Source organism: Aegilops tauschii, chromosome 2 (genome assembly GCF_002575655.3).
Source record: "Aegilops tauschii subsp. strangulata cultivar AL8/78 chromosome 2, Aet v6.0, whole genome shotgun sequence".
Taxonomy (NCBI): Eukaryota; Viridiplantae; Streptophyta; class Magnoliopsida; order Poales; family Poaceae; genus Aegilops; species Aegilops tauschii.
The window spans coordinates 452,914,055-452,938,417 of NC_053036.3; the positions used below are offsets into that span (position 1 = coordinate 452,914,055).

The window sequence follows — 24,363 nt, forward strand, 5'->3', positions numbered from 1 at the left end:
ATCACCTAGCCACTCTCGTAATTACTCCCTCTGTCCGGAAATATTTGTCCGAGGAATGGATATATTTTAGTTTTAGATACATCCATTTGTATTCATTTCTATGACAAGTATTTCCGGACGGAGGGAGTAGCTTATTTGGAGTAGTGAAGGGTATGCACAACTATATTTAAATATATATCATAAAACATTAAGTGTGCACGTATAATTGAGACCTCATCATTGGCAAAAAAAAGAGTTTTTTATATAAAAAATGCAAGAAGAAGAGATTAAGATCTGATCATGCAAAGCATGTATGCAACGAACGTCTTCAACGACTGGTTTGGCTCGCTTAATGCGCATATATCTCTTTCTTTAAGCATCGGAGAAAGAAGGGCAGGAGGTCGCTTTCTCGCATGTCGGGGGCTTGCTTTCGGTTGTGTGATGTGCTCCTCCGCACCCGCGCGTTGATGCATCCACGTCGCGCCTCCTCTCGTCGACCTCTTTGCCTATATACCACACGCACACCAGCACCGGCCGATGCACTCGCCGACCTCTCCTCTCCATCATACCACGCACTGACACCGATCGACAGACGCCGAGGCGCAAAAGGATACCATGATCGCTATTGCCGGCGCGTTGGTCGCCGGTGTGGCAGCCGCGGCCACGGCGGGGATGCTTGCGTTGGCGTCGTCGCGCGGCGACCGGGGCGAGGATGCCACGAGCGCCGTGGCGGCGCCGGCGGCGTCCCAGGAGTGCGCGGTGTGCCTGTCGGAGCTGGTCGGAGCGGCGGGATACTCCGGCGACTCCGAGCCATCGTCGGCGCTGGTACGCGTGCTGTCGGGCTGTGGGCACGGGTTCCACGACGAGTGCATCGGCAGGTGGCTGCTGCTGCGCCCCGAGTGCCCGCTCTGCCGCTGCCCCGTGGTCACCGCGGACAGTCGGCTAGCCAGGAAGGCCGTGTCGCTGGCGGAGGCCGCGCCTGCCTTGTCGCGGCCGGCTAGGATCGCGTGCGGCTTCGGCGACGGGAGGGTGGTGTGGACGCGTAGCCCACCCGTGGCATTGTAAAGGGCCGTGTGAGGAAGGTCATCTGATTACTCGAGGATTAGTGAAGCCAAAGTGGAAGGAGTGCTTCAAGATTTCACATTATTCTTGGTTGATTGTGTGGAATCGGATTTATATGGGTTTACCATCATATCATCATTGTTTTGTCCTCGTTTCATGTGCAAAATGCTTGCGGACCTTTATTCCATAGCTTGTCACTTTATCACACAGGTGAACCTTACGTTTTTTTATTATGGTTGAGATATTTTGTACTTCCGATAAATTGATAATAGATCCGGGTATTTTTCGAAGAAAAAGAGATTCGTAGGCTATGGGCACACATGCCAGCTTCTTCAGTTCTTTTTTTAGAAAACGCCCTTCGAGGCTCTTAATTTATTAGCAGACGAGTTTATATCTGGTTGAACATGCCTCAAACAAATAAACACATATTACATCATACATAATGAAGGAAGGAGCAAGACCAAGAGCCTCCCTAGCCGACACATGTGCTGCTACATTGGCACTTATTCTCACAAAATGAAGCTTAAACCCCCGCAAGGGCGACATAAGTGAAGTCACCTCTCAAAATATATGGTACCCCATCGATCTATCATTCTCGAACTGCCACATCGACACCACTTCCTAGCAGTCCGTCTTGATCACCATATCATGGAACCCATTTTCAACGGAGAAAAGCATTGCATCACGGCATGCGAGAAGCTCGATAACGAACGGGTCAGAGATTGCTTCATAACTAATGCATTTAGTTTGAACGAAGTTTCCTCTATGATCTCTTGCAATCAAACCCAGTGGCGGAGCTAGCCAACTCATGGTGACGGCGTTCTAAGAACGGGGGTCCCCGAACTTGACTGCCTACGGCCCACGGCGTGGCTCTGTGAGCGGGTCCGTACGGCCCATCTTCATTAACAAGCACTCAAGACCCTCGCGAGGGGCCAAGCCTCGCGAGGCGGATGGCGCAAGACCCCTTCGGGAGCGGCCTCACTAGGTTGGCTCACGAGGGGCGGAGAGATCAAGACAAGGCAAACCTCGCGAGGTCCTCGTGACGTGAGCCATGACGATCAAGACCAAGTGGGCGCCAGCACGCACAGTGTCCTTGTTTCCTCTTTGGTGCTAAGAAGGCAAGCGCAGGCGCGGAGTACCGAGGCGTCAAGCAAATGTTTCCATATCAGTGCAACGAGACCAAGACCAGCAGGACGGCAAGACGGAGGTCACCATGGCGCCCAAGGCGGCATCACCACCAGAGCCTTTTGCAGGCGAAGACTGCTTTTGTCAGGATAAGCTGTACTAACTGTCCCCTTTTAACTTGGCCGTCGTTGGCTCCCTTCCCGCTCAATATTGGGGAGAGGACCAGGGCCTATATAAATAGGACTAGCCACCACCGTAGGAGATAACTCATACGGAGGCATCTCATCTCATCTTGAGTAATCCTCACCCACACAAGTTGACCAAGCACAAGAACACCTCGCCACAGGAGGTTGTTCTTCCCCTTGTACTGTTCATCCTCAGCCCAAGAGGCAATCCACCACCACCACACTGGTAGGGTATTACACCACAACAGTGGCCTGAACCAGTATAAATCTTGTGTCCCTTGTGTTGCGAGTTCGTCGAGTTAGCCCTTGAGATCTTAGCGAAGTTAGGACGTGGATCGGTAGGGGGAGATCTTCGGGCGCACCTCAGTGTTCGAACCTTGAGGGTTTTGCCGGAACCCGTGATCCGACATTTGGCGCGCCAGGTAGGGGTGCGCCGGAGCTCTTCTTCCACCAGCCGATCCGCTCGTTGATCCTTCGGCGCTCCGCGGCTCTGATGTCCGACGACTCGAGAGCCAATACCGACCGCTGGGCGGCCTGGCCGGCCCGGGCGGCGCCGTCTGCCCAAGAAGACCTCAACCCCGCGCCTCAGGCGGCACGCGCACCGCCAAACACCGCGGGGCGCGGGCGGCGCGGTCACTCACCCTCTGCTCTTACTCCACGACAAGTGCGAGCGGCCGCGAGGGCCTCAAGCCACGCTGCCACCACGGCGCCGCACACCCGGAGGGAGCACGCGAACATGAGGGCCGCGCTCACAGTGGCTCGAGAGCTGCTGCGATGCCGGTTAATGGAGAGCGGTCGGGATGCTTTGCTAGAGCACGTCGCCGAGCTCTTGGACGCCGCGGCTTCGGGTGCGCCACCCTTATGTACTCCGCTCACGCCACAAGCTGCGGCCGGGTCGCATGGCGGACCACGCCGCGCCCCGCGTGCCCACAGGCGCACCACTAGGCTTCATCGACACCGCCGCAACCAACGGAGCTGTACGCCCACTCGCGCCCGCGCCACCTCCGCTGGGCGCGGGCACGAGCGCTGCCACCTACGGTCCGGGCGGGATGCAACCCTACCATCCTCGAGGCGGCACGCTAGGACGGGCGACATGGAGCATGGGGCACTACGGCGAGGTCTTCGAGGCGGCGGCCTCGGAGGCCTGCGTGCCCCGCATGGTGGACCAGGAGTACATGCTGGAAGACGACCCTGGCTCGTTCCTCGAGCCGGGCTGGGAGGAGGAGGCGCTAGAAGCCGACACCTTTCAGGAGCCCTCCGAAAGCCTCACCAACCGCGTCGGCGACAATGACTATAGGGTACCACTAATTCCTCAGGAGCAGGCTTACGCTAACCATGGTGCGCAGGAGGATCAGGTCGCAGCAGCAGACGGCGGTCCCAGCTCGTCGGCCTCCCTCCCGCCAGGAGGGGCACGCTGGGGACTGTAGGAAGGAAGCCGGGACGAAGGCCCAACCCAGCGCCGCACGGAGCAAGGCGTCTGATACGTCTCCAACGTATCTATACTTTTTTATTGTTCCATGCTATATTATATTCTGTTTTGGATGATTAACGGGCTTTATTATACACTTTTATATTATTTTTGGGACTAACCTATTAACCGGAGGCCCAGCCCAGAATTGCTGTTTTTGCCTATTTCAGTGTTTCACTGAAAAAGAATATCAAACGGAGTCCAAACGGAATGAAACCTTCGGGAACATGATTTTCGGAACGAACGTGATCCTGAGGACTTGGACCCTATGTCAAGAAAGCAACCAGGAGGGCACAAGGTAGGGGGGGCGCCTACCCCCTGGCCGCGCCCTCCACCCTCGTGGGGCCCACGTTGCTCCACCGACGTACTTCTTCCTCCTATATATACCTACGTACCCCAAAACTATCAGATACGGAGCCAAAAACCTAATTCCATCGCCACAACCTTCTGTACCCGTGAGATCCCATCTTGGGGCCTTTTCCGGCGCTCCGCCGGAGGGGGCATTGATCACGGAGGGCTTCTACATCAACACCATAGCCTCTCCGATGATGTGTGAGTAGTTTACCTCGGACCTTCGGGTCCATAGTTATTAGCTAGATGGCTTCTTCTCTCTTTTTGGATCTCAATACAATGTTCTCCCCCTCTCTTGTGGAGATCTATTCGATGTAATATTCTTTTGCGGTGTGTTTGTTGAGACCGATGAATTGTGGGTTTATGATCAAGTTTATCTATGAACAATATTTGAATCTTCTCTGAATTCTTTTATGTATGATTGGTTATCTTTGCAAGTCTCTTCGAATTATCAGTTTGGTTTGGCCTACTGGATTGATCTTTCTTGCAATGGGAGAAGTGCTTAGCTTTGGGTTCAATCTTGCGGTGTCCTTTCCCAATGACAGTAGGGGCAGCAAGGCACGTATTGTATTGTTGCCATCGAGGATAACAAGATGGGTTTATTTCATATTGCATGAGTTTATCCCTCTACATCATGTCATCTTACTTAAAGCATTACTCTGTTCTTATGAACTTAATACTCTAGATGCATGCTGGATAGCGGTCGATGTGTGGAGTAATAGTAGTAGATGCAGGCAGGAGTCGGTCTACTTATCACGGACGTGATTCCCATATACATGATCATACCTAGATATTCTCATAAGTATGCTCAATTCTATCAATTGCTCAACAGTAATTTGTTCACCCACCGTAATACTTATGCTCTCGAGAGAAGCCACTAGTGAAACCTATGGCCCCGGGTCTATTTTCCATCATATTAATCTTCCGTCAACAAGCTATTTCTTTTGCCATTTATTTTGCCTTTTATTTTACTTTGCATCTTTATCATAAAAATACCAAAAATATTATCTTATCATATCTATCAGATCTCACTCTCGTAAGTGACCGTGAAGGGATTGACAACCCCTTTATTGTGTTGGTTGCGAGGTTCTTATTTGTTTGTGTAGGTGTGAGGGACTCGTGCGTGATCTCTTACTGGATTGATACCTTGGTTCTCAAAAACTGAGGGAAATACTTACGCTACTTTACTGCATCACCCTTTCCTCTTCAAGGGAAAACCAACGTAGTGCTCAAGAGGTAGCAGCGTCCCCCGGAGGTAGGCCCTCTGCCGGGGAGGTGCTCCAGAGCCTACCCCCGGCAGAGGACCCGTGGTCGCCGAGGGTGCCGCTGGCGTCCCCTTTGCCCCTTTGGTGTCGTCCTGGTTTCCGGTCGCCCCCAACCGTGGCCGAGGGAGGTGCAAGGCGGGGCCCTCATCTGGCGATACGAAGTAAGGCTCACGCCTGTGAAGGTCTCCGCCCGTGACACTCTCACGTAATAACGAGTGGGGCTGTACATGCCCCGGAGTCTTAGGAGTGCCGCCCTCGGGCCTCGGGGGCTCCCTCCCACGTCCTAGTGGCAGCACTTAGCTCCGCTCTGGTGAGAAGACTCGAAGACAAGAAGACTAGACTAGGTGCCGGACGCGGCCATTTGCTTTGAGTCCCTTTTCTATAGCCTTGCCTTCTGGATTTGGATTTAAGTTGAAGTTGAATTTTCATTGATGCGTGCGGGGGGTGCCTTTTCTTGTTCGAGCGATTTCTTGCTATCTGGTTCTTGCCTTATTCCTAAGCTCGCGCTCGCTGCCTCCCCCTCGCGAGCGGGGCTGGGAGCAGCATACGCACCACGCGCGTCGATACCAGGATCGGCACCTAATTCTCGCGAGGCCCTCTCGGGCGAATCAGCAGACCCTTCAGGAGTTCCTCGGGAGCTCACGACCTCACGATCCAGTTCGGGGCTTACCCCGGCTAAGGTAAGCCGCAACAGCAAACTTGTCACCAGACTCATGGATTCACAAAGGCGCACACTCAGCTTGACATAAATGAATAAAGGCACCGGTTTGTTTACACGAGGGGCTCCCCCTCTCAAAATGATCTTACAACCTCTAGGGCCACGCCCAAGCCTCTGCGTGCAGGACAAACAGCTGGGAAGCGCGGGGATCAGTCGGACATGTCGCTCGCCGCATCGCCTTCAGACACGCCGCTGGCATCGCTGCCACCGTCGCCAGCATCACCATTGCCTCCTCTGGCGCTGTCAACATCATCATCGACCACGTCGCCTTCGTCCGCCGCGACCACCATCGTGTCATCGTCAGAAGAGAAGGCCTGACCAGCGCGTCCACGTTATCCTCCACCCACCGCGCCAGGTTGCCCCGGATGGCCTCCGGGACTGGAGCAATGGCGGCATCAAAGTCGAAGTCCTGGTAGGTGTTCTGAAGATGGCTGAAGACATGGGAGAATGCGCGCCCCAGCAGGCTGCGGCTCCTCTCTTCGACAAGCAGGCGAGCTCTCTCGGAGCGGTTCTCCAGGCGCGTCACAACATCAGCGAAGAAGCGGAGGTGGCTGGCGTAGTCGTTCACGTGGGGGTGAGGGGCTTTCTCATCACAGATGTGGCCCAGGGCAGTATTGTTGGGGATCGTAGCAGAATTTTAAAATTTCCTACGCATCACGAAGATCCATCTATGGAGTATACTAGCAACGAGGGGAAAGGAGTGCATCTACATACCCTTGTAGATCGCGAGCGGAAGCGTTCCAATGAACGGGGTTGATGGAGTCGTACTCGCCGTGATCCAAATCACCGATGACCGAGTGCCGAACGGACGACATCTCCGCGTTCAACACACGTACGGAGCAGCAACGTCTCCTCCTTCTTGATCCAGCAAGGGGGAAGGAGAGGTTGATGGAGATCCAGCAGCACGACGGCGTGGTGGTGGAAGTAGCGGGGATCTCGGCAGGGCTTCGCCAAGCTTCTGCGAGAGGGAGAGGTGTTGCAGGGGGAGAGGGAGGCGCCAGGGGCTGTGGTATTGCTGCCCTCCCTCCCCCCCACTATTTATACGCCCCCTGGGGGGCGCCGGCCCTGGGAGATCAGATCTCCAAGGGGGGGCGGCGGCCAAGGGGGAAGGGGGGTGGCTTCCCCCCCAAGCCAAGTGGGGCGCCCCCCACCCCCAGGGTTTCCAACCCTAGGCGCAGGGGGAGGCCCAAGGGGGGGCGCCCCAGCCCACTAAGGGCTGGTTCCCTTCCCACTTCAGCCCATGGGTCCCTCCGGGATAGGTGGCCCCACCCGGTAGACCCCCGGGACCCTTCCGGTGGTCCCGGTACAATACCGATAACCCCCGAAACTTTCCCGGTGGCCGAAACTGGACTTCCTATATATAATTCTTCACCTCCAGACCATTCCGGAACTCCTCGTGACGTCCGGGATCTCATCCGGGACTCCGAACAACTTTCGGGTTTCCGCATACTAATATCTCTACAACCCTAGCGTCACCGAACCTTAAGTGTGTAGACCCTACGGGTTCGGGAGACATGCAGACATGACCGAGACGCCTCTCCGGTCAATAACCAACAGCGGGATCTGGATACCCATGTTGGCTCCCACATGTTCCACGATGATCTCATCGGATGAACCACGATGTCGAGGATTCAATCAATCCCGTATACAATTCCCTTTGTCAATCGGTACGTTACTTGCCCGAGATTCGATCGTCGGTATCCCAATACCTTGTTCAATCTCGTTACCGGCAAGTCACTTTACTCGTACCGTAATGCATGATCCCGTGTCTAACTCCTTAGTCACATTGAGCTCATTATGATGATGCATTACCGAGTGGGCCCAGAGATACCTCTCCGTCATACGGAGTGACAAATCCCAGTCTCGATCCGTGTCAACCCAACACACACTTTCAGAGATACCCGTAGTGTACCTTTATAGTCACCCAGTTACGTTGTGACGTTGGGTACACCCAAAGCACTCCTACGGCATCCGGGAGTTACACGATCTCATGGTCTAAGGAAAAGATACTTGACATTGGAAAAGCTCTAGCAAACGAACTACACGATCTTTTATGCTATGCTTAGGATTGGGTCTTGTCCATCACGTCATTCTCCTAATGATGTGATCCCGTTATCAATGACATCCAATGTCCATAGTCAGGAAACCATGACTATCTGTTGATCAACGAGCTAGTCAACTAGAGGCTTACTAGGGACACGTTGTGGTCTATGTATTCACACATGTATTATGATTTCCGGATAACACAATTATAGCATGAACAATAGACAATTATCATGAACAAAGAAATATAATAATAACCATTTATTATTGCCTCTAGGGCATATTTCCAACAGTCTCCCACTTGCACTAGAGTCAATAATCTAGTTAAATTGTGATGAATCGAACACCCATAGCGTTCTGGTGTTGATCATGTTTTTCTCTAGGGAGAGGTTTAGTCAACGGATCTGCTACATTCAGGTCCGTATGTACTTTACAAATATCTATGTCTCCATTCTGAACACTTTCACGAATGGAGTTGAAGCGACGCTTGATATGCCTGGTCTTCCTGTGAAACCTGGGCTCCTTGGCAAGGGAAATAGCTCCTGTGTTGTCACAGAAGAGAGTCATCGGGCCCGACGCATTGGGAATCACCCCTAGGTCGGTAATGAACTCCTTCATCCAGATTGCTTCTTGCGCTGCCTCTGAGGCTGCCATGTACTCCGCTTCACATGTAGATCCCGCCACGACGCTTTGCTTGCAACTGCACCAGCTTACTGCTCCTCCATTCAAAATATACACGTATCCGGTTTGTGACTTCGAGTCATCCAGATCTGTGTCAAAGCTAGCGTCGACGTAACCCTTTACGACGAGCTCTTCGTCACCTCCATAAACGAGAAACATATCCTTAGTTCTCTTCAGGTACTTCAGGATATTCTTGACCGCTGTCCAGTGTTCCATGCCGGGATTACTTTGGTACCTTCCTACCAAACTTACGGCAAGGTTTACATCAGGTCTGGTACACAGCATGGCATACATAATAGACCCTATGGCCGAGGCATAGGGGATGACACTCATCTTTTCTCTATCTTCTGCCGTGGTCGGGCATTGAGCTGTGCTCAATTGCACACCTTGCAATACAGGCAAGAACCCCTTCTTGGACTGATCCATATTGAACATCTTCAATATCTTGTCAAGGTACGTACTCTGTGAAAGACCAATGAGGCGTCTTGATCTATCTCTATAGATCTTGATGCCCAATATATAAGCAGCTTCTCCAAGGTCCTTCATTGAAAAACACTTATTCAAATAGGCCTTTATACTTTCCAAGAATTCTATATCATTTCCCATCAGTAGTATGTCATCCACATATAATAAGAGAAATGCTACAGAGCTCCCACTCACTTTCTTATAAACACAGGCTTCTCCATAAGTCTGTGTAAACCCAAACGCTTTGATCATCTCATCAAAACGAATGTTCCAACTCCGAGATGCTTGCACTAGTCCATAGATGGAGCGCTGGAGCTTGCATACCTTGTTAGCATTCTTAGGATCGACAAAACCTTCCGGCTGCATCATATACAATTCTTCCTTAAGAAAGCCGTTAAGGAATGCCGTTTTGACGTCCATTTGCCATATCTCATAATCGTAGAATGCGGCAATTGCTAACATGATTCGGATGGACTTCAGCTTCGCTACGGGTGAGAAAGTCTCATCGTAGTCAACCCCTTGAACTTGTCGATAACCCTTAGCGACAAGTCGAGCCTTATAGATGGTCACATTACCATCCGCGTCTGTCTTCTTCTTAAAGATCCATTTATTTTCTATGGCTCGCCGATCATCGGGCAAGTCAGTCAAAGTCCATACTTCGTTTTCATACATGGATCCTATCTCGGATTTCATGGCTTCTAGCCATTTGTCGGAATCCGGGCCCGCCATCGCTTCTTCATAGTTCGAAGGTTCACTGTTGTCTAACAACATAATTTCCAGGACAGGGTTGCCGTACCACTCTGGTGCGGAACGTGTCCTTGTGGACCTTCGAAGTTCAGCAGTAACTTGATCCGAAGCTTCATGATCATCATCATTAACTTCCTCCCCAGTCGGTGTAGGCACCACAGGAACATCTTCCCGCGCTGCGCTACTTTCCGGTTCGGAAGGGGTGACTATCACCTCATCAAGTTCCACTTTCCTCCCACTTAATTCTTTCGAGAGAAACTCTTTCTCCAGAAAGGACCCATTCTTGGCAACAAAGATCTTGCCTTCGGATCTGAGGTAGAAGGTATACCCAATGGTTTCCTTAGGGTATCCTATGAAGACTCATTTTTCCGACTTGGGTTCGAGCTTTTCAGGTTGAAGTTTCTTGACATAAGCATCGCATCCCCAAACTTTTAGAACGACAGCTTAGGTTTCTTCCCAAACCATAATTCATACGGTGTCGTCTCAACGGATTTCGACGGAGCCCTATTTAAAGTGAATGCGGCAGTCTCTAAAGCATAGCCCCAAAATGAGAGCGGTAGATCGGTAAGAGACATCATAGATCGCACCATATCCAATAGAGTGCGATTACGACGTTCGGACACACCATTTCGCTGAGGTGTTCCAGGCGGCGTGAGTTGTGAAACGATTCCACATTTCTTTAAGTGCGTACCAAATTCGTGACTTAAATATTCTCCACCACGATCTGATCGTAAGAATTTTATTTTCCTGTCACGTTGATTCTCAACCTCACTCTGAAATTCCTTGAACTTTCCAAAGGTTTCAGACTTGTGTTTCATTAGGTAGACATACCCATATCTACTTAAGTCATCAGTGAGAGTGAGATCATAACGATATCCTCCGCGAGCCTCAACACTCATTGGACCGCACACATCGGTATGTATGATTTCCAATAAGTTGGTTGCTCGCTCCATTGTTCCGGAGAACGGAGTCTTGGTCATCTTACCCATGAGGCATGGTTCGCACGTGTCAAATGATTCATAATCAAGAGACTCCAAAAGTCCATCTGCATGGAGCTTCTTCATGCGCTTGACACCAATGTGACCAAGGCGGCAGTGCCACAAGTATGTGGGACTATCGTTATCAACTTTACATCTTTTGGTATTCACACTATGAATATGTGTAACATCACGTTCGAGATTCATCAAGAATAAACCATTGACCAGCGGGGCATGACCATAAAACATATCTCTCATATAAATAGAACAACCATTATTCTCGGATTTAAATGAGTAGCCATCTCGAATTAAACGAGATCCGGATACAATGTTCATGCTCAAAGCTGGCACTAAATAACAATTATTGAGGTTTAAAACTAATCCCGTAGGTAAATGCAGAGGTAGCGTGCCGACGGCGATCACATCGACCTTGGAACCATTCCCGACGCGCATCGTCACCTCGTCCTTTGCCAGTCTCCGCTTATTCCGCAGTTCCTATTTTGAGTTACAAATATGAGCAACCGCACCGGTATCAAATACCCAGGAGCTACTACGAGTACTGGTAAGGTACACATCAATTACATGTATATCACATATACCTTTGGTGTTGCCGGCCTTCTTGTCTGCTAAGTATTTGGGACAGTTCCGCTTCCAGTGACCACTTCCCTTGCAATAAAAGCACTCAGTCTCAGGCTTGGGTCCATTCCTTGACTTCTTCCCAGTAACTGGCTTACCGGGCGCGGCAACTCCCTTGCCGTCCTTCTTGAAGTTCTTCTTGCCCTTGCCTTTCTTGAACTTAGTGGTTTTATTCACCATCAACACTTGATGTTCCTTTTTGATCTCCACCTCTGCTGATTTCAGCATCGAATATACCTCAGGAATGGTCTTTTCCATCCCCTGCATATTGAAGTTCATCACAAAGCTCTTGTAGCTCGGTGGAAGCGACTGAAGGATTCTGTCAATGACCGCGTCATCCGGGAGATTAACTCCCAGCTGAGACAAGCGGTTGTGTAACCCAGACATTCTGAGTATGTGCTCACTAACAGAACTATTTTCCTCCATTTTACAGCTGAAGAACTTGTCAGAGACTTCATATCTCTCGACCCGGGCATGAGCTTGGAAAACCATTTTCAGCTCTTCGAACATCTCATATGCTCCATGTTTCTCAAAACGCTTTTGGGGACCCGGTTCTAAGCTGTAAAGCATGCCGCACTGAACGAGGGAGTAATCATCAGCACGTGATTGCCAAGCGTTCATAACGTCTTGGTTCTCTGGGGTTGGTGCTTCACCTAGCGGTGCTTCTTGGCAGCTATGAGGATGATCCTCAGGTTCCGGACCCAGTCCGTATAGTTGCTGCCATCATCTTTCAGCTTGGTTTTCTCTAGGAACGCGTTGAAGTTGAGGACAACGTGGGCCATTTGATCTACAAGACATATTGTAAAGATTTTAGACTAGGTTCATGATAATTAAGTTCATCTAATCAAATTACTCAATGAACTCCCACTCAGATAGACATCCCTCTAGTCATCTAAGTGAAACATGATCCGAGTTAACTAGGCCGTGTCCGATCATCACGTGAGACGGACTAGTCAAGATCGGTGAACATCTCCATGTTGATCGTATCTTCTATACGACTCATGCTCGACCTTTCGGTCTTCCGTGTTCCGAGGCCATGTCTGTACATGCTAGGCTCGTGAAGTCAACCTAAGTGTATTGCGTGTGTTCCGAGGCCATGTCTGTACATGCTAGGCTCGACAACACCCGTTGTATGCGGACGTTAGAATCTATCACACCCGATCATCACGTGGTGCTTCGAAACAACGAACCTTCGCAACGGTGCACAGTTAGGGGGAACACTTTCTTGAAATTATTATAAGGGATCATCTTACTTACTACCGTCGTTCTAAGCAAATAAGATGCAAAACATGATAAACATCGCATGCAATCAAATAGTGACATGATATGGCCAATATCATTTTGCTCCTTTGATCTCCATCTTCGGGGCACCATGATCATCTTCGTCACCGGCATGACACCATGATCTCCATCATCATGATCTCCATCATTGTGTCTTCATGAAGTTGTCACGCCAACGATTATTTCTACTTCTATGGCTAACGCGTTTAGCAATAAAGTAAAGTAATTTACATGGCGTTATTCAATGACACGCAGGTCATACAAAAATAAAGACAACTCCTATGGCTCCTGCCGGTTGTCATACTCATCGACATGCAAGTCGTGATTCCTATTACAAGAATATGATCAATCTCATACATCACATATATCATTCATCACATCTTCTGGCCATATCACATCACAAGGCACATGCTGCAAAAACAAGTTAGACGTCCTCTAATTGTTGTTGCAAGTTTTTTACGTGGCTTGAATAGGTTTCTAGCAAGAACGTTTCTTACCTACGTAAAACCACAACGTGATATGCCAATTTCTATTTACCCTTCATAAGGACCCTTTTCATCGAATCCGTTCCGACTAAAGTGGGAGAGACAGACACCCGCTAGCCACCTTATGCAACTAGTGCATGCCAGTCGGTGGAACCTGTCTCACGTAAGCGTACGTGTAAGGTCGGTCCGGGCCGCTTCATCCCACAATACCGCCGAAACAAGATAAGACTAGTAGCGGCAAGAAGAATTGGCAACATCTACGCCCACAACTGCTTTGTGTTCTACTCGTGCATAGTAACTACGCATAGGCCTGGCTCATGATGCCACTGTTGGGGATCGTAGCAGAATTTTAAAATTTCCTACGCATCACCAAGATCCATCTATGGAGTATACTAGTAACGAGGGGAAAGGAGTGCATCTACATACCCTTGTAGATTGCGAGCGGAAGCATTCCAATGAACGGGGTTGATGGAGTCGTACTCGCCGTGATCCAAATCACCGATGACCGAGTGCCGAACGGACGGCACCTCCGCGTTCAACACACGTACGGAGCAGCGACATCTCCTCCTTCTTGATCTAGCAAGGGGGAAGGAGAGGTTGATGGAGATCCAGCAGCACGACGGCGTGGTGGTGGAAGTAGCGGGGATCTCGGCAGGGCTTCGCCAAGCTTCTGCGAGAGGGAGAGGTGTTGCAGGGGGAGAGGGAGGCGCCAGGGGCTGTGGTGCTGCTGCCCTCCCTCCCCCCCACTATATATAGGCCCCCTGGGGGGGCGGCGGCCAAGGGGGAAGGGGGGTGGCTCCCCCCCCCAAGCCAAGTGGGGCGCCCCCACCCCCAGGGTTTCCAACCCTAGGCGCAGGGGGAGGCCCAAGGGGGGGGCACCCCAGCCCACTAAGGGCTGGTTCCCTTCCCACTTCAGCCCATGGGCCCTCCGGGATAGGTGGCCCCACCCGGTGGACCCCCGGGACCCTTCCGGTGGTCCCGGTACAATACCGATAACCCCTGAAACTTTCCCGGTGGCCGAAACTGGACTTCCTATATATAATTCTTCACCTCCGGACCATTCCGGAACTCCTCATGACGTCCGGGATCTCATCCGGTACTCTGGACAACTTTCGGGTTTCCGCATACTAATATCTCTACAACCCTAGCGTCACTGAACCTTAAGTGTGTAGACCCTACGGGTTCGGGAGACATGCAGACATGACCGAGACGCCTCTCCGGTCAATAACCAACAGCAGGATCTGGATACCCATGTTGGCTCCCACATGTTCCACGATGATCTCATCGGATGAACCACGATGTCGAGGATTCAATCAATCCCGTATACAATTCCCTTTGTCAATCGATACGTTACTTGCCCGAGATTCGATCGTCAGTATCCCAATACCTTGTTCAATCTCGGTACCGGCAAGTCACTTTACTCGTACCGTAATGCATGATCCCGTGGCTAACTCCTTAGTCACATTGAGTTCATTATGATGATGCATTACCGAGTGGGCCCAGAGATACCTCTCCGTCATACGGAGTGACAAATCCCAGTCTTGATTCGTGCCAACCCAACAGACACTTTCGGAGATACCCGTAGTGCACCTTTATAGCCACCCAGTTACGTTGTGACGTTTGGCACACCCAAAGCACTCCTATGGTATCCGGGAGTTGCACCATCTCATGGTCTAAGGAAATGATACTTGACAATTGGAAAAAGCTCTAGCAAACGAACTACACGATCTTTGTGCTATGCTTAGGATTGGGTCTTGTCCATCACATCATTCTCCTAATGATGTGATCCCGTTATCAATGACATCCAATGTCCATAGTCAGGAAACCATGACTATCTGTTGATCAACGAGCTAGTCAACTAGAGGCTTACTAGGGACACGTTGTGGTCTATGTATTCACACATGTATTACGATTTCCGGATAACACAATTATAGCATGAACAATAGACAATTATCATGAACAAAGAAATATAATAATAACCATTTTATTATTGCCTCTAGGGCATATTTCCAACACCCACTCGTCAAAGCAAGGCATGTGCTCCACGAATTCCTCCTTGTTCGAGCAACGGTACAACAAACAACTCTTCCCAGGCATGTCGTGCAGCAATGGAACGCCCGCCAAGACCCCGAGCACTGTCTGTCGCGTCTCAAGAGGGAGCCCGGACTCCTGAAGTCTCGTATGGTCCTTGCTGTTGAGCAAGGCCCACAACGGCCGAGAATGGCGCTGAAGCGGAGCAAATCGGCGCCGGACAAACTCCTTCACCACCATAGGCGCAGTTACGCCACGGTCCTTCAGCCTCTTCAGCCTGAGACGGACGGGGACAAGGCAAGGGCTCGCGAGCTTCTCGTGGCCCCAACTGGAGTTGGGGACGGCAGGCGCCGACGAAGAATGGAGCAGAGGGCTGAGCACTCCGACATCAACAAATACCCACCGTGTCCGAAACCCGCTCGTGGATGGAGGAAACTCGAAGTCGATCCCCGCGCCTGCCGTCGCAGCCATAGCCTGGAAGCTCAGGCATCCCGAGCTCTGTCGGGGGTCAATCAGATGCAACGAGAAGAAGTGGCGAAGAAGGGCCACGGAAGGGGCAATGCCCACCATGGCCTCACACACGAAGGCGAAGATGGCAAGAAGGGTCACGGATTGGGGATCAAGATGCATCATGTGGATCTGATAGTGTTCAAGCACTGCGTTGAAGAAGGCGGAGAAAGGAGGGACCAGGCCGACCCAAAGGGCATCAATGAAGATTGGGACCTCGGTGGCAGCCCGGTCAATGCGAGCACGAGACGCAGGCCAAGCCACCGTCTTTCCCCACTCATTGAAACTGGAGGCGAGCATGGGACGCACCTTGCCCATGGCCTCATCGTTGAGCACCAGCAATCGGCCAACTGCGGGCTCGACAGCCGAAGGCGCATTGGCCAAAGACATAGGTTTCTTCCCCTTATTCGCTTGTTTCGGCGCCATGGCGATGGAGTGAGCAGAGCTCAGGTCAGATTGGAAAGAGGAGCGGAGTCCCAGGGAAGCAGAGGAATTGGGGAAGTATGGCGCGGGCGATAGAAGAATAACTGTGTAGGTTGCGGTGGCCGCATAGCCAGGCGGATTCCAAGGCAGCGTGGGGAAGCGGAGACGCCCACGTCCAATCAACCGCCATGTGTCGACCAAGGCCGTAGGCTATTGGGGCCCGCGGCGCTCCGCACTTAACCTTTGGCTTCGCCTTGAAGCCAAGCCCGAGCGCGCCTTGGGCCCGGGGGCTACTGACGGCGTTCTCAGAACAGGGGTCCCCAGACTTGCCTGCCTGCGGCCCATGGCGTGGCTCTGTGAGCGGGCCCGTTCGGCCCATCTTCACCAACAAGCACTCAAGACCCTCGCGAGGGGCCAAGCCTCGCGAGGCGGACGGCGCAAGACCCCTTCGGGAGCGGCCTCACCAGGTTGGCTCGCGAGGGGCGGAGAGATCAAGGCAAGGCAAACCTCGCGAGGTCCTCGTGACGTGAGCCATGACGATCGAGACCAGGTGGGCGCCAGCGCGCACAGTGTCCTTGTTTCCTCTTTGGTGCTAAGAAGGCAAGCGCAAGCGCGGAGTACCGAGGCGTCAAGCAAATGTTTCCATATCAGTGCAACGAGACCAAGACCAGCAGGACGGCAAGACGGAGGTCACCATGGCGCCCAAGGCGGCGTCACCACCAGAGCCTTTTGTAGGTGAAGACTGTTTTTGTCAGGATAAGCTGTACTAGCTGTCCCCTTTTAAATTGGCCGTTGTTGGCTCCCTTCCCGCTCAATATTGGGGAGAGGACCAGGGCCTATATAAATAGGACTAGCCACCACCGTAGGAGATAACTCATTCGGAGGCATCTCATCTCATCTTGAGTAATCCTCACCCACACAAGTTGACCAAGCACAAGAACACCTCACCTCAGGAGGCTGTTCTTCCCCTTGTACTATTCATCCTCAGCCCAAGAGGTAATCCACCACCACCACACTGGAGTAGGGTATTACACCACAACGGTGGCCCGAAACAGTATAAATCTTGTGTCCCTTGTGTTGCGAGTTCGTCGAGTTAGCCCTTGAGATCTTAGCGAAGCTAGGACGTGGATCGGTAGGGGGAGATTTTCGTGCGCACCCCAGTGTTCGAACCTTGAGGGTTTTGCCGGAACCCGTGATCCGACACAAGGAGCCGGGGCAAAGCCTGTATACAGTGGCGTTGTCGAGAATTTTCCCCTGTAATTAGTGATATTAATCATGGTTTATGTGTACTACTTAGTGGAGAATGGCCGGAGCAGCCCGGGCAGCTGCCCGGGGTCACCGGGACGTAGCTCCGCCCCTGATCAAACCTGCTCCCGCGTGCCCTCACACCACATCAAGAACTCCATCTGAGATGATTTTGATCCAGCTCAATTCTGGGGTTTCCCTACATGGTCTACATACCCGAAGCTTGTTCAATTCATCTTCTATAATAACAAGGGGTGACCTGAGATAAGATATGAAAACTAGGTTAGTTTTATTGAAAGTGATTATCCATAGGTCAACCCTCCCGCCATCAGCCCTCCCCACTCTCCCCTCTACCTCGCCACCACCCACTTCTCTTGGGCGCAAATCTCTCTCTCTCCCTCTCTCTCTCTCTCTCTCTCTCTCTCTCTCTCTCTCTCTCTCGCGCGCGCGCGCGCGCGTGCATGCACGCTGTGGCGCGAGTTTTTTCGGTGACGATTTTGGTGGAACAACGCGGCGAAGCTCCTGTGGCGATGGTTCAGGGTCGGGCTCTGACCAATTGTGCTGCCACGACTGCTGCGGCCAATGGCTCTAGACCCACCAGTGAGATCTGGATCTCGGTGGGCTTGCAACGGCCGATCCATGGAGGCATCGGGCTATAGCGGCAATTGGGCATCGTGGTGGTATTAGCAGCAGTAGTGTGAAGGTGGTGTAGGTAGACCATGATGGCGAGGTGTTGTAGCGGCGACAGAGTGAACCAACATGGATAGTGTTGCCCCAATCCGGTGGGTAGGGATGGAGGTGTACAATGATACAGATGAAATTCCTGGTTGGTGCCAAACCTGGATTCGAGTGCATCACTCTATTCTTTGGCAGAGCACATGCAAATATGCATCAACTGAAATGTCACCTAGCACATTGATGATGGTACCCACAAATAATACAATGGCCTCCGAGAACACTTTGTCCTCTTGAGGAGTAAGCGCCTTCTGAGAGTGCCAGCCGAAACCAAGTACATGTTCATAGTGCTGAGCCACAAGATGGTTTTCGTCTGCCATCTTTTGAAGCGAGCACCCGTAAGTAGGCTAGGTTTCACAGCCCCAGCAAAGCCAGTCAACGAAAATTGCCCAAACATATAAGATTTTTGAATTGCTAAGATATTAGGTAGTTTTTGGTTAATCTGAATCCAGATTAGCATAATCACAAGATTACTGATGGCAAGTCGCATGCGACATACTAGGAACATCTAGCATGTACGCATATGAACCAAAGGAACATGTTAACGAAGAGAGGTTCAGAACATACGAGTTCACCAGAAACTCCGGTGTAATAGCGACCCAACCATGATGGTGAAGACGAAGTGGTCATCGAGGATGTAGTCGAACTTGAGCGAGTAGTCACGTCGAGACGTTCCCCAAAAATCTTATCGCCCCTCATCCGATGCATGTGTGCACACAGTCGTCGGGATGGGATCGTCCAAGATGCAACTCAACACTAGGAACTCGACGGGGGTGTATGTTCTATCTAGTGCTATCTGTTAGGTGTGTAATCTCCCTCGGTATTTCTTCTACATAGAGAGGATGTGTGGCAGAGTGAAGATATCCAATTGACATATGATGGAAAAACTCTCTGAAAGTACAAAATATGTCAACAGTGAGCTCAAGTGTTGACACGTACACCCATACACCTAGAGTTAGGCAGTAGATTGTCGTGCAAACATTTAGTTCTTTCAATAAGACGCATAACATTAGCCCGAACTCGAACTCGATTCATGAGTCATGGCGCGAGGCACACGTGACTTGGCATGACATGGTGTGAAGTGAAGTGAGTGAGTGAGTGCGCGTGTTGGTGCTCTTTTATGGAGTCAAGTTTGAGGATACATATAAGGAGTCAAATTAGAAGGGATCGACTAGAGATGTTGTTAATTCCCCTTTCCCCTTTCCTCCTCACATTTCTCGTCACTCAACCAAACAATGGGTTATATGTCTTGTACTGTACCTCTTATACTCCAGTTTTCTTTCACTAAGTCTTATACGACTAATACCTCTCAAACTCTCATTCCCTATATCACTAATTCCCGCGAACCGATTGTTGTAGATTCTTCAGATATTTATTTTGTTCACTGTAAGCGGCTAGAGAGTGATCGAGCATTGGAGATGGCATGATACATTGACAATACTGTGAACACTTACTCCATTAGTTCTTCTGTGGGAATCAACAAGTATCCATTAATTGTCCATACCCAAATTGTGCACAAGAAACATCTACAGTAGTACAGGCCATGCGTGAGGCATGCCACCGTCATATCGCGCGCCACGGTTAACGTGTGTACGTATAATACAAAAGAATTTTACATGATGGCCAGAAAATTGCACTACCAACCGAACCCAATCGAAGTGTTCGACCTGCTCAACGTCGGCGTAAAACCGGCCGGTCGGGCAGGCCTCTCCTCACGGCTTCCACGTGGCCGGCGGCGGCGGGGCGGCGGGGAACATGGGCGGCACGGCGGAGAACATGGTGTTCTTGTCGACGGCGCCGACGCCCGTGCCACGTCCGCTGTTGGTGATGGCGACGAGCGCGGCGACGAGCCCGGCGTTGCCGACCAGCGTGGGCTCGTTCTGCGCGTAGCTGATCCGCGCGTCCTTGAACTTGTCGTTCTTGTCCGGCCCGCCGACCATGGCGCCTACGAGCACGTGAGGGTCGGCCTTCTTGGAGTCGCGCCACTTGTTCCCGCCGGTGCACGAGTACTTGATCCCGTTCTTGGGCGTGGACGCCCCGCGGTGGTGCAGCCGCTTCGGGTACTTCTTGCCGTACCCCACCACGTAGCTCATCTTCATCGGGTTGTCCCCAAGAATGTAGTTCAGCTGCTCGACCACCACCACGACACAGTTAAGCGACGCATTGCACAATTAATCAACTTGAACTTGTAAGTAGATGTACCAACGACGATAAGATCGGTTAAAAGAAGAATTACCTGGGATTTGGCGAAGGAGCGGAGGTCGTCGACGGTCATGAAGTTGGGGCCGCAGTACCAGCCGGGGACGTTGACGGACTCCATGTAGTCGGCGTAGAGCGCGGCGAGGAAGGAGTTGGCGACGGCGTACTGCAGCGCCTGGCCCTGGCCGTGGTTGAACTGCGCGAGCCCGCCCTTGGTGAAGTTAAACGCATTGAACTTGGGAAAGTACATGCACATGTTCATGCTGGTGACGTTGTGGTATCCCATGAGCGACTCCTCGTAGGGGTAGCCGGGGTTGAGGAACATGCGCAGCCGCGACAGCAGCAGCGTGGCGCCGGGGAGCTTGTTGTCCCAGCTGAAGACGGAGAAGTCGAGGATGTTGAAGAAGGCCTTGGCGTTCTTGGGCAGCCGGGGGTCGGTGGCGAAGCTGATGTAGCTGTTGTTGCCCGTGGCGTAGTACATCCAGGAGGCGCTCCACATGAACTCGTCCCAGTAGCTGGTGGAGTTGTAGAAGTACTCGATGGCCGGGTTGCCCCGGGAGTAGGGGGTGCGCTTCCCGTTGGCGCGCGCGAACTTGTACACCGTCGCCGCCCCCTTCACCAGCTTCTTGGAGTAGGCGGCGTTGTCGCGGAACACGATGGAGGCCGAGGCCAGCGCCGCCGCCACCTCGCCGCCGAGGTCCGGGGCCGCGCTCGCCTGCTGCACCGGCCGCGGGTACGCCATGTCCTCCGGCCGGTTCCAGCAGAAGTGGTCGTCCGGCGTGCTGCCGTTGATCTTGGCGGTACCCACCTACAGGCACAATCACGTACGTGTCAGACCATCATCTGATGTTGAGTTAAGTACACCTTCACACTTCTACAAAAAATATTCCTTTGTTTTTTGCTTTGTGATTATTAACACATCCAGCGTGAGAACACAAGATGGAGAGCATCTTCAGATCGGATCGTGACAACCAAAATTAACAGCTACTAGTTGGTACTCTGAATGAGCTGCAGTGAGGATAGTTAAGTTGGCTTGGAGAGTTGGGGTAACATGGCCTGTCCCGCTAAGCACATGTAGATAATTGGGTGAAGAACCCTAGCTAGCCTACTGATCTCAAGTGATAAGAGTCAAAGGTTGTAGGCTGTGCCGCGTGCGTGCCCATCAACATTTCTTGCTGGAACAAGGCTAGCTGTTGGGCGGTGCACACTGAATCGACCACGCCAGTTGCATTATTGCACACCCCTTTCTCTATCTTTATGCCTTTTATATTCAACAGATCAAAAGCACCACTTTAAGCAAAGCTCTCTCTATATATATATGCCTTTTCTAGTTATTATTGTTAACCGAAAAGTCTCACTCTTTAAATGCTTGCTTGATGTTTTCACCGTGCGATTTTCAACGGTCGAGATCGATCGACCGACCGGCTGATGGGGAGAGCTCACCTGACTGTAGAGCTTGTTGATGGTGGAGGCGGAGGAGTTGAAGGTGAGCAGCAGGTAGTCGGTTCCCCACTTGATGAGCTCCCTCACGTGGTCGTACTCCCCGATCGCCTTGTACCTGTCGGCGTACTCCACCACCGACCAGCTCAGCAGCGTCATGGAGAAGGCCATCGGGAAGTGGAACTTGATGTTGTCGCCGGCGTCGTAGTACCCGCCGACGAGCCCGCCCTTCACGTCCGGCAGGTCCGCGCCGTCCTTCATGCCCGAGTTCCCGCGCCACGGGATGCCGTTGTTCTTAGGAAGCTTGCCGGCTGTCACAACAAACAGCAAAATGTTGGTGAGATCGATGAATGATACCGAATTCTGATCTGATTATAGTAGTAAGAAACTGAAAATTCAGCTTGCAAATCTGAGCTAAGTGGTTAGTATGTTATGAACAGATGAGTTGGCGAGATCAGGATCTAGAAATGGGGAAGCTTTCCATCTGGCGAGATCCAGAAGCAGAGCATAGGCAAGATCTACAGCGACATCCATGTGCGGGGCTAAGCTAAAGAATGGATCAACTGGCTGGCCTACATGTGCGTGAACGTGCCGAGATTCGTACTTTGAATTTCTGAGAGATTTCTCTGAATATCAGCTTGTCACTTTCTGCAAGGGGGCAGGGACAGACCGTGAACAGGACGGCATGACATTCCAAGCGTGGGGGTTGCCGTCGTACGCAGCTGTACCCAGCTCCCGATCACAGACTACGTGGGGGTCTCCCTTTCCCCCTTTTTTGCTTGCCATCAAGATCAAGATCAAGGTGTAATTGCGCACTTAAGATCACGGATCAAAACTTTTACAAGATTTAATGTCCCACTGTTACTTAGCGATTTCTACGCGAATTCTTGAGTTCAGAGAGACTCGATCAAAGGTGGATCCGCACAGCTTCCAAGTAGGAGTAGTACGGATCAGACAATTGATCACTCATAAGCAGAGCAGAGCAGGCGGAGGAGTGAGGAAGGAGGTGCTCACATTTCTGGGCGTTGAAGAAGAGGAGGGCCTTGTGGAGGGCGTCGGTGTACTTGTCGGGGGGCGGGGCGTGGGGCTTCTTCTTGGGGATGTTCTTGGCGATGATGATGGGGAGGCCGATGAGGACGAAGGCGCCGAGGACGGCCCAGAGCATCCACCAGAGGAGCTTGCGCTTGACGACGACGCAGCCGAGGTCGACGTAGCGGTCCTTCTTCTTGGCCTCCGGCGGGCCGAGCAGCCAGCTCTGCTGCGTCTCGTCCAGCTGGTGCTGGTGCTGCAGCGCGCCGCGGTCGATGTCCATGTTGCGGCTCTGGTCGTCCTCCGCGCCGTCGATGTCGAACGCCCCGCCCCAGTGGTTCTGGGAGTGCATGGTGGCTCCCCCCTCCTGGACGGCCGCCGGCCGCTGGGGCTTTCTTGGTCGGAGCTGGCTCGCGCGCGCGCAGTTTCAGGCGATCGATCAGCGCATGAACGGCCGGAGCCGGACACCCAGCTGGGGAGTGCTTACTAGCGGTGAGGTGCGGAACCCAGAGGGAGGTGGGTGTGGTGCGGTGGCCGGGTGGGGAGTTTTGAAGGGGAGGGGAAGGGGGCGGTTGACTTGAGGAGCTGGGGGAGGCGTGCCACCGTCGCACCCGCACCCGCACCGTGTGGGGACTGGGTACTGCGAGTGGGAGTGGGAGGGGAACGAAGGGTTGTTGGGGTCGGCTCTTCATGTGTTAACTTTTTGCCGTGCTGATTTACCGCTTGTGCTGCACTGCTACGGCCACCAACAAAATGATGCCTACCTTTTTTTAACACAGAAGGCTCTTATATATACGCACACGCACTCATCTATGAGAACGCACACAAAAGCACAACCTATCTTTATGAGCACCTCCCAAAGACTGAGCCGGCAATTCATCTTCATATTAACGAAGTCGTTACAAACGCCTTTTATAGTCGACATGAATGTCTTCTTTCATTGAATGCATATCGCGGGAAGGCATGAAATAACTTTAGAAAAATGATCTCGCGACCTGTGTTCTTGGCTTTGTAAGTTCATATAATAAAATAATTGAAACAGTTAAACTGAGTCTTTTAAGAGTTTGCAGAGGCAATACCACACCAATCCCGGTATTTTCCCCATGCGACCTCATTTGCTCCCTCACCTTCGATTGCTACTCCGACGACAGGATGTAGGGGCTAATTTCTTCGTGTTGTCTTTTTTCTTCGACACCCTCGGTCTCAAAATAAATGTCTAAACTTTAGTACAACTTTATTTCATTGCAAAGATGCCCTCGAGTTTGAAATTAGTGTTGTCTTCGAAG

General features: G+C 51.8%; 2 protein-coding genes across 2 annotated transcripts; one reads left to right on the plus strand and one right to left on the minus strand.

The window, feature by feature from the left end:
- Positions 1-1,337, plus strand: LOC109770361 (RING-H2 finger protein ATL75). The gene has a single exon (XM_020329065.4). The coding sequence runs from the start codon at positions 595-597 to the stop codon at positions 1,042-1,044; it is 450 nt and encodes a 149-aa protein (XP_020184654.1). The 5' UTR covers positions 1-594; the 3' UTR covers positions 1,045-1,337.
- Positions 1,338-19,847: 18,510 nt separating this feature from the next.
- LOC109770358 (endoglucanase 12) lies at positions 19,848-23,763 on the minus strand. Its single transcript, XM_020329060.4, has 4 exons — positions 23,063-23,763; positions 22,052-22,359; positions 20,646-21,416; positions 19,848-20,535 (listed from the first exon to the last, which is right to left on the minus strand). Exons 1-4 carry the CDS (start codon positions 23,427-23,429, stop codon positions 20,122-20,124), a joined length of 1,860 nt encoding a protein of 619 aa, XP_020184649.1. The 5' UTR covers positions 23,430-23,763; the 3' UTR covers positions 19,848-20,121.
- Positions 23,764-24,363: the final 600 nt, after the last annotated feature.